The following is a 13,288-nucleotide window of genomic DNA, read 5'->3' on the forward strand; positions in this document are numbered from 1 at the left end:
AATTCTAATAAGCAGATCTCTGAAACATTGATCGAAGGTTCCCACAGACCAGAGGGCACCGATTAGTTTCCCGAATTAATTCCCACAGTTATACTTTGTATCGGCGTCGATAATCGATCGACAAAAGGACGAATTGGGAGCAAGGAACTCGAAAAGATCCGTCACGGTCTGTATCGAGAGTCAGTTGGAAACTAATAGGGCAAAGTTATTTATTGGTACCCGCCGCAGCGAACATTCGCTATGCTTGCCGTTTATGAGGGAAATATTATCCTATTAGAGATCGAATCGACAATTAGAATTAGGGATCGTCCGCGTGAAATTGATTCGACGAATCCCACTGATTTGCATAAAACGTATGGTATTTAACACTATTTCTTCATGATTCCTTTTTCCCTTCCATACTTTACCTTTCCATGATCGCTAGTTACAATATTTACTGGAAACTATCGTTTTTTCTTTTTTTTTCAAAAACTACCCTTAAAACCCGTGCCGATATCTCTGGTACGCGATGGACAGAAGAATCCGTCCGCGACCCGCAGCGGTACTTTTTTTTTCTGGGTCAAAAAACTGTGCCTCTTAGCAAGCCTGTTAGAAAAGAAGAAAAAACGGTAGAAAAACTGGGGCAAAAAGCGTGCCCTAAGAGCAGTAAAGAAGCTGCCGAACGTAGTTGCGGCTATTTAAGCAAAAAAAACATTGATGGTAGAAAGGGTTAACTTGTTCGAACGAACGCTAACTGGACGCTTCATGGACATCGTAAAGGGGCCCGTTTTTTCCCCGCAGAAAAAACCGACGGTTCGACCAAATCTTTCGGTTTGTACCATTTATGACAGTAACCGGCTGTATAACCTACCCCATGGCTCTTGTTGCCTAACAGACTTCTATGGGGGTCCTGCGGGGGCGAGTCAATAATTTTCATATTTTTCCGAAATAATAATACAATTTTTTCCTCCTGTAATTAAAATAGAATAATAAGAAAAATGTATTAATATTTATATAAAATTGGGGGTGTAGGGGTAGTCGAGCCACAGAAAATTTTTATTAATACTTGTTGAGTTTGATTCAATTCAATAACGTCTCCTTTCCGCCGGTGAAAATTCGTGAAAACAGATTTCGTCGGAAAAGGTGTGCGTCTCGTAATGGTTGAATCACAGTCGGGGGGCAGCATCCCCCTTTTTGTGAGAGACTCCCCGGGACGTCCCGTAGGGTGGTACGCCTCCACGCTTTCACGACTAACAGGCAGCTCCTTTCAGCAGTTTTGACTTTTCAATTAGCCACGGTTCGCCTTCACCCAAATATTGTGCCTAATGTTCTATCGTCACGCAGCCCCAAATTTATTCCCCGAACAGGGCTCCTTAGTCTATCACGGGCGGATATTTTCCAAATTTTCTATCGGTAAAATAATTTTCCTTTCCCGATAGTCTGTTCTTATTCGTCGAACGAACGACCGGAACGTTTCAACAGGCTGGAATTTCGTTAAATAGATGTTTCTCGCCGGTCTCTGTCGGACAGAACGCGTGAAATCGGCGATTCGATTCGCAAAAAGATACGTATCCGCTCGGGGCTTTCCGTCTATCTCGCGCGGACACGTAACTTTGTAGTTCTCAGCCACGGGAGGTCTATGGAGACATGACCAAAAGCTGTCGACATTTCTTTACGTCGACGAGACAAACTCGATCACGGTTTAAACTCGTCTCAGAAACACGCCGGTTTCCTTTTCTTTCCCGGGGACAAAAAAGATCCTACCGTGAAGCGTTTCCTGCGGTCGCAACAACCCCCCCAATCGAACCCACTTACGATTCTGGATAACGAGAAACTTTCCTTTCGAACGACGATAATTTGGAAAAATTGAAGGAAGGATACGTATTAAATCAGGAAAACGGTCAGGTTTGATATGCAACGATTTTGGATATCTATAGTCCCCTTTCAGTGAGAAGAACCCCTCTAAATAACGCCATGTTAGTATCGTTATCTCGAAGCAGAAACTATCGTGAGCTTATTGTCCTGACGCAAGGATGCTGCTCCTTTTCCACCCTCCGAGCAATACTGCAAATAGATTGTTAGCAAGGAATCGTCTAAACGACGCTTAATGGCTCGTCAGATAAGATAATACAATTCGACGATCGAGCGTGATTCGTCGAAGAATGACCGGCATCTAAACGGAGGGATGACGATCCGTTCGAGACGAGGGGCGATTTCGAAGGGGGATGATTCCTCCATCGAACGTATAAATTGGATATTAATATTTGATGAACTCGCACGGTAGAATAGCACGCGAACAGAATGATCGATCCAGTGATAGGGATTGATTTGTATCCAACAACCCTTACATTTCTTTATCGCGCCTTCTTGTTTCAAGTAAATTCGGTTAATCCAGTTTGAGGGGAAATAAAAAAAAGGGACAGTTGTTATAGCCCTTAAAAATGGTTCGAGGGTGAAGGTAAAAAAAAAAGAAAAAGAAAATATTCAATGCGCTAATAGGTACCTCCGTGACTATTTGACCGTCGAGGAATATACTAAAACGCTTTACAACGATAGGATAATATAACGTTTAAATTATTTAATAATTTCCTGACGAACCTTTTTTACCTCCACTCGGCTGATAGGCTTTGCCGAAAAATTTTTTCGATGATTTTTTTACGGGCCACCAACAAAACGGCTCGTTTTATATTTATGACGGTAGATCAGCGTAGCGATTTTTTTTTTCTTTCCACCCTAACTCGGTACCGAGACTCGAGATTTTATGATTTTACGAGTGGCAGGTATCAAGTCTGGTTCATTGCATTCGCCAGTGCGATGTTCAATTCTCTGTTTTGCAATTGCAAGCTTAAAACAGGGTTCGAGTAATTAATCTTCGATGCGAAGGAGGAAGGAAATAAATAGTTGAAGTCGTGTTTGCGCCCCCTTCTGGTGGTCCATGATGAATAAAGAGAAACGAGAGGGAGATGTGGGTGATAGTAGGCTCATAGTTAAACCCAAATGGGTTGTTAAACCGGCGGCGTTTATACGGGATTATCTCGTTTCCCCGGGAAAATCGTTGGCAAGGTTAATTAACGCGGCCACCCTCGGAAAAGCTAAAATCCCGTTCCTCAAAATCTGCTTGATTCGTAATTTTCATCCATTTATCAACACGACTCGATAATTAAAAATTATATCATTTTTATTATTAATTAGGTAGAGTGAAAGTGGGATGAAGGTGTGTTTAATGAGAAAATAAAAGTTTCGATTGAATTGAATTTAATTATATATTAACGATTAGTTAGCAAATTTGTAGATCATATATAATATTTATTCTTTCTTCTTTGATGTAATATCTTTTTAAGTAAACACGTAGATGTCCAAGCATAAATACCGACAATCTAACGGAAACGTTCGTGGCTACTCGCCATTACTAGTAAAATTGCGCGTCGAGAGTTTCTCGGGAAACTTTTCTCATCCTAACGGATAGATTCCAGTTGCTCTACAAACTCGGAAGATAATGATCATAATAAATTACTTAAAGACTCTATGTACATCGCTACGTCGCTAATCACTCTAACTTCACACTTAATCGTGTAGAATTTCTTTCTTTCCATTCTATACAAAGGTCGCACAGCGATACATTATCCTTATCAACAGGTACAAGATTTTTTTTTTAAACAATCAGTCGACATATTTACACCACGAAACACATACTCAGTCTCGTCGATCCGATTGGCAGTCACGATCGATTACTTTTGTACATACAAGGGAGACTATAATACACAGGGGATTTTGTACAATTTCGTAGATCGATCTAAAACTTATAATATTTACATTTACATCTAACGCGTCGAAAGGAAGATAAAAATCCGACTGGTAAATTAGAATCGCGTTTCCTTCGAAATTTCGGCTGACAATTAACATTCGCAAGGATTAATACACGATATCAATCACCGGTCGTACATCCCCTATCGTTCAGAAGCCAGCTTCGTATCTCAAACGATTCCCTTCGATCTTCTACGCTCTCTCGGAGATGTCGTTCTTGTACGGCTGGAACAATTTCGGTGGGTCAATTTTGGTCGTCTGCACGGTCGGCGTCGAGACGATGCTGGCGTACGGATTTTTACTTTCGAAAGCACCGATCGTCTGGATGCTGGTTGGCAAACCCGCGATGCTCAGGCCCGATGGTAGCTTTAGGTGCTGGGACGGGTGGGAGGTGGGCAGCGGGGGGCTGGTCTTCTCGTGTATCTGTTGCCCGTTGGCGTGGTGCCCCGGGTGATGTGGCTGCGCGCCGACGCAGTCGCAGTCGCTCGACGTGTCCGAGTGAACGGGACTCAGCTCGGGCAACAGGGTAGGCCTGTAGGTGGCGGCCGCGCTGGTGGGTGGGTTGTTCACCTGGAAGGCGGTGTTCGCGACCGTAGGAACGCCCAGGCCCGATAAGTGCAGGGGCGGCAGCGACGGGTGATGCTGGAGGAGATGAGGGTGCGCCGGATAAGCGGCTGCGGTGCGCGGATGCGGCCGATGAAGGGACGACGCGCTGGTGGTTGGAACACCGGTAGGATACGGCGTGTATCTGGCCGCATAGTACGCGGCTGCTGCGGCTGCCGGGTAACCCGGGGCCAGGTGAGAAGTCGGCAAACCTGGTGCACCGTGATACGGGGGTGGCGGTAGGGTTGCCGTCGCTGCGGCAAGCAGGGTGGCAGCGAGCGTCGGGTCCGTGTACATGGCGTACGGCCATGCCATAGCCATTCTTTGCCGCTTGTCTTTCATGCGACGATTTTGAAACCAGACCTGCAATTTGAAAAATATGATTAGATTAGGAATTATTAATGAACGGTGAATTTGTTTAGTATAGTCGGAACCGAAGGGTGTGCACACGTTGGGTTGATAGCCGTTGAAAAGGGTTAAAAGAGTTGGAATTAAAGGTATAAAGTTTCGAAGGTATCCTAACGTTTCTACCATTTAACACCTCGATCATTTCCATCGGTAGACGTTTTTATAGCTATTGTGTGCGGTCCGAGCGGTGCGAGATGAGAAATTAAGGGATCCATTAAAGTCAAAAGGTAAACCGGGAAAATCGCTAATTAAAGTGCTTAACACCTCGCAACCGGATCGACCGGTCGTGGTCGAAAGAAATTAAGAAGTCACGGAAAAAGGATCAAGGGGATCGAAGCGAGCTAAAGACCGAGAATACTTTTGTTTGCCCTTCGTGATTGACTGTTTGCTCGGTTGAAAGATAGATAGAAAGAAAGAAGAAACGTGGAGGAGTTGGCAACCGAGACTCTGCCGAGTCTTCTTCTCTTCTTCGAGCTATAATCGTCGATCAAGCACGACGATTTCTCTTAATCTTGCTCTTAAATCTTTTAATTTTGCTATTTTTAACACGGCTTCATTTGACGAAATTATTGCGTAACGAGGAACGAAACAGCACTCAAGGCTTTTCCCTGTACACCTTCGCGACTGTCGATTACCGACATTAATTAAACAGACCGAGGTGTTAATAGAACACTTTTCTAAACGTAGATCGTGAGATGAGCTCATTGTTTACTCTACTTTATTGCTATACGTTTACTTATCCTCGATAAATATTCTGTCGTAATAGCGCGGTTAAAAACGATCATCTAATTGATCGATCAATATAATTAATACAAAATCTGGACGAACCTTGATCGTGGATTCCGGTAGATGTAATTGCGCAGCCAATTCGCATCTCCTCGGTCTGCTCACGTAATTTTCCCGATGAAATTCTTTCTCCAAACGAGACAATTGTTCTCGAGTGAACGCCGTACGGTATCTTCTGATGTTCGGATCCATCGAGGACAACGGTTGTTGTTGTTGCTGTTGCTGATGCGACGGCGAAGATTCTGTAATAAAATCAGTTCGCGTTTAAGTACCAAGCTCAAGAAAACGCTTTGCTTTCGACCGCAATTTGTCTCGGTAAATGGTTCTTCGAGAAAAGACGGTCGCTTGTTGTTTTCGCGATGCGGTTACACACTGTCGCCTCCGGAAGCAGCGGGTGATCGCATTTTAGAATCGTGTTGACGAGGGGAAGCTGAAAGGATCTAGGAGGGTCGCTCGACTTCACCTGGACTCCTTTCTTTCACATTTTCTTTGCTTCGCCGACGATGTAATTAACCCTTTCAGTGAATCGAAGAAGCAGATATCGCATTGTAAACGTTTGCTTTTTTAATTACCTCGTTTCGTTAATTTCGCGTTCGATGGCAATTATTATTCCCTCGATTGGAAATTAAATACAAGGGGAAAAAAGTAGATGCATTATGCGATTCGAGGCAAGGTAGTACACTTAAAGAACCGTTACTGTCTTTACGAAAGAGAAACACAAAGGCAAGGGGTGCCAATCGAAGTTTCTCCAAATACAAACGACCAAATCCCAGGGTAATAAAATAGATGTTCGGAAACGAGCCTTGGAGAATCAGGGGAGTAACCATAAAATAATTACCGCAATAAACCGCGAGGTCGCTTTTCCACGAAGGGATTGGACGATTTACTCGAGTCTTATTTATTTTCATGGTCAATTCTATTCTATTTTCAATGGATTACCACGCTCGAGACCTACCCCCTGATAATATAACTACCCCTTAATGTGAATCACCTTAGCTACAACTAACAATCAATTGGATTAACCGTTCGTGTAATTAACGCTCTAATGTCCGTGTATCCTTAATTACCTACTAATTGTGTCCGGTTTGATTTTTATTTAGTCGCATTAGGAATATCTTCATTACTTATTAAATCAATAATTGAATAGTTGACAAAATTTCAAAACTTTTCATCCGTCGGCCGAAAATATTTAGAAACATATTTATCCAAATTTTGCAAAAAACATATTTAATTGGAATTTAGAAATTTACCTTTTTCCGGTGTTTTCGGCATGTTCCCCGGCGGCGGACTGTGGGGTGGGCTGAGTTGATACTGCGGCGGTACGAGATCTACAACTATCGTCTCCTCCTCTCTTTGATCTCTCTGTTGATCCTCGAAATTCCTCTGATACCCTTGCATTTTGATCACTCAATCTTTTCCAAAGTTTTTCAAAAATTATGCACTCTGATGATCGTCCTTTTTTCGTACACCACCAATCACAATTCCTTCGATCGTCCTTTATTTTTCACACTACCGTCGACGTTCCATAAAGTCGCGAAAGGGGGAACGAACCAGCCCCGTCTTCGCCGCGGAACTTATTTTACTTTGTTTTTAAAAAAAAAAAAAATTCGTTTCTTCGTACCGCGATATGTCTATGGGAACCGTTAACGTTCGACTGAAAGGACGAACCAGACTACCAGCAATTTATACGACCTTGCCAATCCACCGAGCAACCATCGTTCCGTCACGCTCTCCCATTGGTCGACACCTTGTGCATCGGCTCGCCATTGGCGGAGGGGAGCCTCGCCCCGCCTATTTTCTCCCGTTTCATCCCTACAACATCGCTCCGCTCGGAGATGCATTTTTCCGAGATGCACCAACAGCATCAGCTTATGGATGCAAGCTCCCGGAAATTATCTGTCGTTATTTCCTCGCGCAAATTCGGCGGAATTGGTCCTCTGCGAACTTCCAACGCGCTGATGAACTTCAATTTTGCAAGTGCAAGTTCTCCTACAAACTTGTACAGTTGCAAGATTGCATTTCTTCTGCTTTCAATTTTATAGGAGTCGTTTTATTATTTTTGGAAAAATTTTTAATCACAATTCCCCTTCCTTGGCATCAATATTTTAATTATACTCTTCGCTTTAGAGGCATGATGAACCGAGATCGTTCGAAAAAGTATGCATCTGCCGCGACCATTGTAGCAGACATGCCGGAAGACAGAAAATTTGTCCGTAAGAGAGGTTCGCAATAACGCCATAAAAAGGAAGGAACTCTGCTTCCACCGCTATTACGGTGTTTCCTTCAAGCGCGACTGTCCTCGTAAAAACTTTGCTCCATTTTAAATGACCCTACAATTGTAAAAATTGCATCGTTCCGATTTTCTCTCGCTTTCTCTCCACCTTTCCTTTGCCAACGACATGCAAATACCCTCCGACATTCGTAGACTCTTACTTTTTAGTATCTTCCAACGTCCATGAGTGTAATAAGCTGAAAAATGATCATTTTTACCTCGAATCTTAAATCATTTTAATAGACAATGGTATTCAGAAATTTCACCGCCTAATTTTAGTGTTTGGGTCGCAATTGACCTGGCTTCGCTATTCAATGGTTAATAGTACCAACGTCGTGTTCATTTAATTTTTATTCTGTTTGCGTCCATCGATTGCCCATTGTTTGCGATCAAAGGGGTGCAATATTAGCAAGGTATTGTCACCGGTCATTAGATTAAATTCCATTATTTAGTCGACCCCTTATGTTTCCATGATTTTCTCTAGCTCGTTCATCGTCAATATGAACAAGCAATAAATCATCGAGGAGAAGTCAAGAGAATTCAGGTATACAGTGGCAATTTCTACGAAGCAACGGCTTGCACGAAATTGGATCAGAGATTGCTAATAATTTTTGCACAAACTCCGACCATTCGACGTTTACGACGACACCGAAATTTCTACTTCGAGTTAATCTTTAACGAGCTTCTTTCACCGACCAACTAAACCATCCGGCCGTATTTTGATTCGGTTTTAATTCATCAAACGGGAACCACCCTTCGGGAGAAAAAAAATGGCACGTTATGCCACGCGGACCAATGAAATTGAATATTTTCTCTATTAATATTCAGGGGCGATGGCAGTACCGTGAACATCATAATTCTGCCTTCAATTTCTTATCCGGACATCAAAACTGCACTCGCCAGCTTCAGTATCAATCTACGAAACGTATTTCACATTATTTTCATTTGGTACATTTCTTTTTTCAATAGAGGTTTAGGGAACGAAATATGAATATTAATTCAAATTTTCCCGCGTGAATGTTTAAGTCCCACGTGGTTGGGCACGACTCCTATATACGGAACCCTCTTCGCTGCATTGTCATTCCACCCCGGGATACCAACGGGGAAGGGCGGGTACCATTTTCCTTTCGAGAAGCCCGATTCGATCGCGGGTGTACCTACCTGATGGTGTAACGAGGCGTAAAATTTTATGTCATCTAATTTCGGGTCGAAACCAAAACTGGAGCAACGGTACCACCATTTAGGATCATAATTCATGTTTCGGGGACGGAGAACTGATCGATTTTTATTACGACCTACCTACCGTCGAAACGGTATCGATCTTCTTCTTCGACGTTTCTTTTTTTCCTCTCTCAAAACGAACATTAGTTTTCTACGTATTTTACGGGGGTACCGTAACTTGAATTCTTTTTGAAATACAACTAGCAGTTAAATCTGGAGCATCTTTTTTCTTCGCCTCGTCCGTCCGAAGGGGAGGAAACAATAGTCGGGTGTTGTTGGTTCAATTTAAAATGTAGCACACCCTCCGTTACTCGACTATGGAAATCTGAATGGTGAACGGTGCTTAAAGAAATCTTACTACAAATTATTGCCTCGTATATTTTCCATAAGTTTCGCTGGAAAATCGGCTGAATTTTCTATTAGAAAATGCAAATTATTGATTTGTAAATGCAAGGGTGGCGAAGGTAGATTTCCCCGAAGCTTAACCAGACTCTAAAATACTTAATCCCGTGAATCGTTTACCTGTAATTCTTTTTCCTTTCGAAAGGTATTCAAGGGGTTAATTCGAAAAAATTTTAACGTCACTACCTTTTTCCGCGTGCAAACAGATTTTCACCGATATAAACATCGATTATATCGTAAAAGCTCAACCCTTTAGCCGAAACTCTTCTCTTTTTTTTCGAATCTATAATCCGCTTAGAAGAGGACCGTAAGAATGGCCTTTCTTTGCGACGGAAAAAAATTCTACAATGGTTATTTCCTCGAAACCGTGACGGCATATTTTTATAAAACAATAGTTTTAGGATAGAAAGAAGCAGCGAAGGAGTTGAAATTTTTGAAATTTGAAAGCGATCGTAGGTTAACGCAAGCTGCATGGGAGATAATTGCCGCGAACAGAGTCAGTGCAGATGCGGTCGCAATCATGCCGCTGATTAAACGGTTTGATTAACCGCCTAATTTACCTGCGTGTACGGTGTAACTGTGCTTTATGCGAAATCTATAAAGCCCCGGTCACCCTCACGTTCGTGAAAATTACGTGCACAGGAACGGCGTGACGAGACCGTTCGCGTATTTTACGCGCTACCAAATAATGTTAGCCATCTCGTTGAACGATCTATTCTGATCGTTGCAAGCGACGAACCATCAGCTCCGAAACGAAGAAAGGCTTTTTCATAAACGAAGCTTAACAATTTTATCGATCTTCCTTCATTTTCAAACGAAATTTGCAATTTTTCTTTTAATTAACTATCGGGATGTTAACGAATGGTCAATAAGAAACTAGTCAACGTTGTTTTCACCTGCTATTATTGCAGCTCACGGGTCCCGTAAGATCGAGCACGGGACACAAGCGCTAATAATAAGTCGATAGCGCCAATAAAATTAAGGCAAAGCACCTTTAACGGACCTCTCAGACCTTTGTTCGGCAAATCGGATTAGTAAGTTTCGGGTTTACAAACACCGTGAAGCGGAATCGGAAATAAGCATTACGCACATTCTAATATTTGTACCGCCTTTCAATATCTAATAGGATTAACTCCATAATGATCATCGGTCAACATCGTGCGACGAGCCTTTCAATAAACATTTCAATCGACACAATGCTCGAATTTTTCCTTACCATTGTCTTCACACGAGTCTAGGTATCGACAGGCATCAATGGGGACCTATTTACCCTTCGGAGCGTTATAAAAGTCATAAAAAGTTCATTTGTAAAGGCCGAATTACTTTTTCAACTCGCGAACGGCGGACTATTGAGAAAGTCCCCGGTTTAACTTTATTAATTCTCTTTTCATCGGGTCCTGGCTATTTGTTTATCTTGTCTAGGAATGTTTATAGTATTTATTTGTTAATAAATAAAAAAAGGAAGGTAGTTGAAAGGAATCGTTTCGGAATTAGCCGCAGAACGACGCCTGATATACGGATATCACCGGGCCGGCCAGTTGTTCCAGATTATTGGCGGGAGTACGCGGTGGACGGTTGAATTAAGCCAATTATCGGCGAATATCCAGAAATTAGTGTATCACGTAGCGGAAAGGGTTTATTGTGCCAACAAAACGCGGCTTTATGAGCATGCTAATGGCTTTGTAACTGTCGAACTGGCGGAACGCATCGGCACGGGTCAACTTTTACCGGGTAAACGTTCGGATTAACAACTCGACGAGTTCGATCGGCGTGCATTCGTTCGGGGAGCGCTTTTGTAATCAATAGTCCGTCCGTTTGCGTATTTCCCCGCGTTTTTCTTTTTTTCCGAGACAACAAAAAGGATAATTAAATTTCATTTCGGGACGCAAGCGCAAAATTATCGAATTTTTTTCCTAAGAAACATTAGGAAGTTGCATTGTACTTTTAATTATTCCACTCGGGAAAAGATGTCCCTGGAGGTATAATTTATAGCCGTCCAACTCGTTTCCCAATAATCATCGTATTTTTATGGTACACGTTTCCTCGGCTTGTCGGTTCGTCGATATTTGACTCGTAACTCGTAGATGCCACCTTTTACGGGACGGCCGGGCTGCACAATAACAGTCCTGGTATCCTTAAGGATCTCCGAAGGGACATTAGGTATTGCCCAAATTTCGGAAGTGTCTCTTTGTTGCCGCTGGCCAGGCTACTTAACGATGCGACGGCTGCTTTAATGGTTTTATGCGTATATTGCGCCTCCTCGAATAACTGTAAAATCTCTCGAGATCGGTCCTTGGGTGTCCGCTGAAAAATACGCGACTTCCTTCGCTTCCGCTCGACCAAACGCGATTCCTCTCTAATTTATTATAATTTTAAAGAAAGTCTCGCGGGGACAAGGTTCGTTCCCAAGAGCACCCTTTCTCGTCTAGAACGTCGTAACATTTGGACGGACACTTATTCGCTTATCGGGGCTTGATAAGGAAAAAAATTGACGGAAATACTGGCATATGGATATACTTGAAAAGAGTAGCGACTTCTTCGTATTCTCTTTCATTGTGCTTCTCTCTCACGGCTACTCGAAACTCTCGAGAGTTGATCTCAGGGTGGGAAGAAAAAAAAAAAGCGAAACGTACCGTTTCGTGCATTCGAACAGGCGTTAAAATTCTCAGGCTTTTATCTCTCCTGATAAATTGATACTTCTGATAGATCCTCTCGCACTCGAGCCGGTGACGAATTTTAAACGGTGAAATGGTTAAAATGGTAGCGAGGAAGGTAACTGGTAACTTGTCTTCGAGGAAAGACCAGGGTAGGTGGGATGGCGGGCGGCAAAGATGAAAGGAAACGCTTGCGTTCTCCGTTTCCCATCCGCACGCTTACGAGATCTCATCTGTGACGTACTAGTTTACCATCGGAAGAATGTCTGTCTGTATGTGTCACGTACGCGCGAAGGTTGTACGTATTTAGTGCATCGACGCTAATTGGAAGACGCCACAAGAGGCCGAAACTGGAGAACACCCGGTAGCAAGCAATATACATTCGCTTTTCACTTTATTACGCTCGAGCATCCGGATGTCCGCCTTAGCGGTTAATTCACCTGTCGTTACGTGACATATTTTTTTATAATTCATCGATATTTTAAACTAATAGATCGAAGAGTAATTTAAAATAGAGCGGAGACGAAATTAGAAGGAAATTAGGCGAGCCACTTAGACTCAATTGGAGAGCACTTTTGTACGAAGGTGCTTCTCTTTTAAGCACCGAATATCCTGCTTCCCTACTTCCTGTCTTTTTTTTTTCGAGCTCGTCGTTTGGAGAGAAAAAATATTCCTCTATCTTCCCTATCGTTTATCGTGACGGACAGATGCATCAGAGTGCATACGCGAGGCGCATCATGGAAGGAACGACATCCGAAACTTACACGAAATTTTACTTATGAACGTCGTCTATGAGCGACGAATTTCTGGATTCGTTCGACGGTGTTCCAACAAACTATAACTTTAAAGGAACACCGTATCTCTTGATGGTGGCCATCATAAGCAGCGATAGAGAGTGGGCGAGCGAAGGTAGAGGAAAAGGGAGAAATTTATTCCCGGGCATAATACCGAGTTTATAACCGAGTTAGCGAAATCGGCTTCGCGCTCCGCTTATTCCGCAGCCGGGAATAACGACGGAGAGCGGGGGCGTAGGTGGAGCGAACGGGGGTGGCGCCTTGATTAAATTAGGGGATGATCGCGCGAAATTAGAGACATTAAATTCTATACCGCTCCGTTCTCCCGACACGCTTTTCGCTATCGAACTTACAAAAAATCAAAT

General features: G+C 42.9%; 1 protein-coding gene and 1 long non-coding RNA gene across 2 annotated transcripts in view; one reads left to right on the forward strand and one right to left on the reverse strand.

Moving 5' to 3' along the window:
* LOC114876248 overlaps nt 1-13,288 on the forward strand; it is a 28,130-nt gene that overhangs the window by 8,512 nt on the left and 6,330 nt on the right. The window lies entirely within an intron of this gene.
* LOC114876245 (segmentation protein even-skipped) lies at nt 3,976-6,978 on the reverse strand. The gene is made up of 3 exons (XM_029187487.2): nt 6,831-6,978; nt 5,623-5,822; nt 3,976-4,749 (listed from the first exon to the last, which is right to left on the reverse strand). Exons 1-3 carry the CDS (start codon nt 6,976-6,978, stop codon nt 3,976-3,978), a joined length of 1,122 nt encoding a protein of 373 aa, XP_029043320.1.

The sequence above is a fragment of the Osmia bicornis genome, chromosome 10 (genome assembly GCF_907164935.1).
Source record: "Osmia bicornis bicornis chromosome 10, iOsmBic2.1, whole genome shotgun sequence".
Classification (NCBI taxonomy): domain Eukaryota; kingdom Metazoa; phylum Arthropoda; class Insecta; order Hymenoptera; family Megachilidae; genus Osmia; species Osmia bicornis.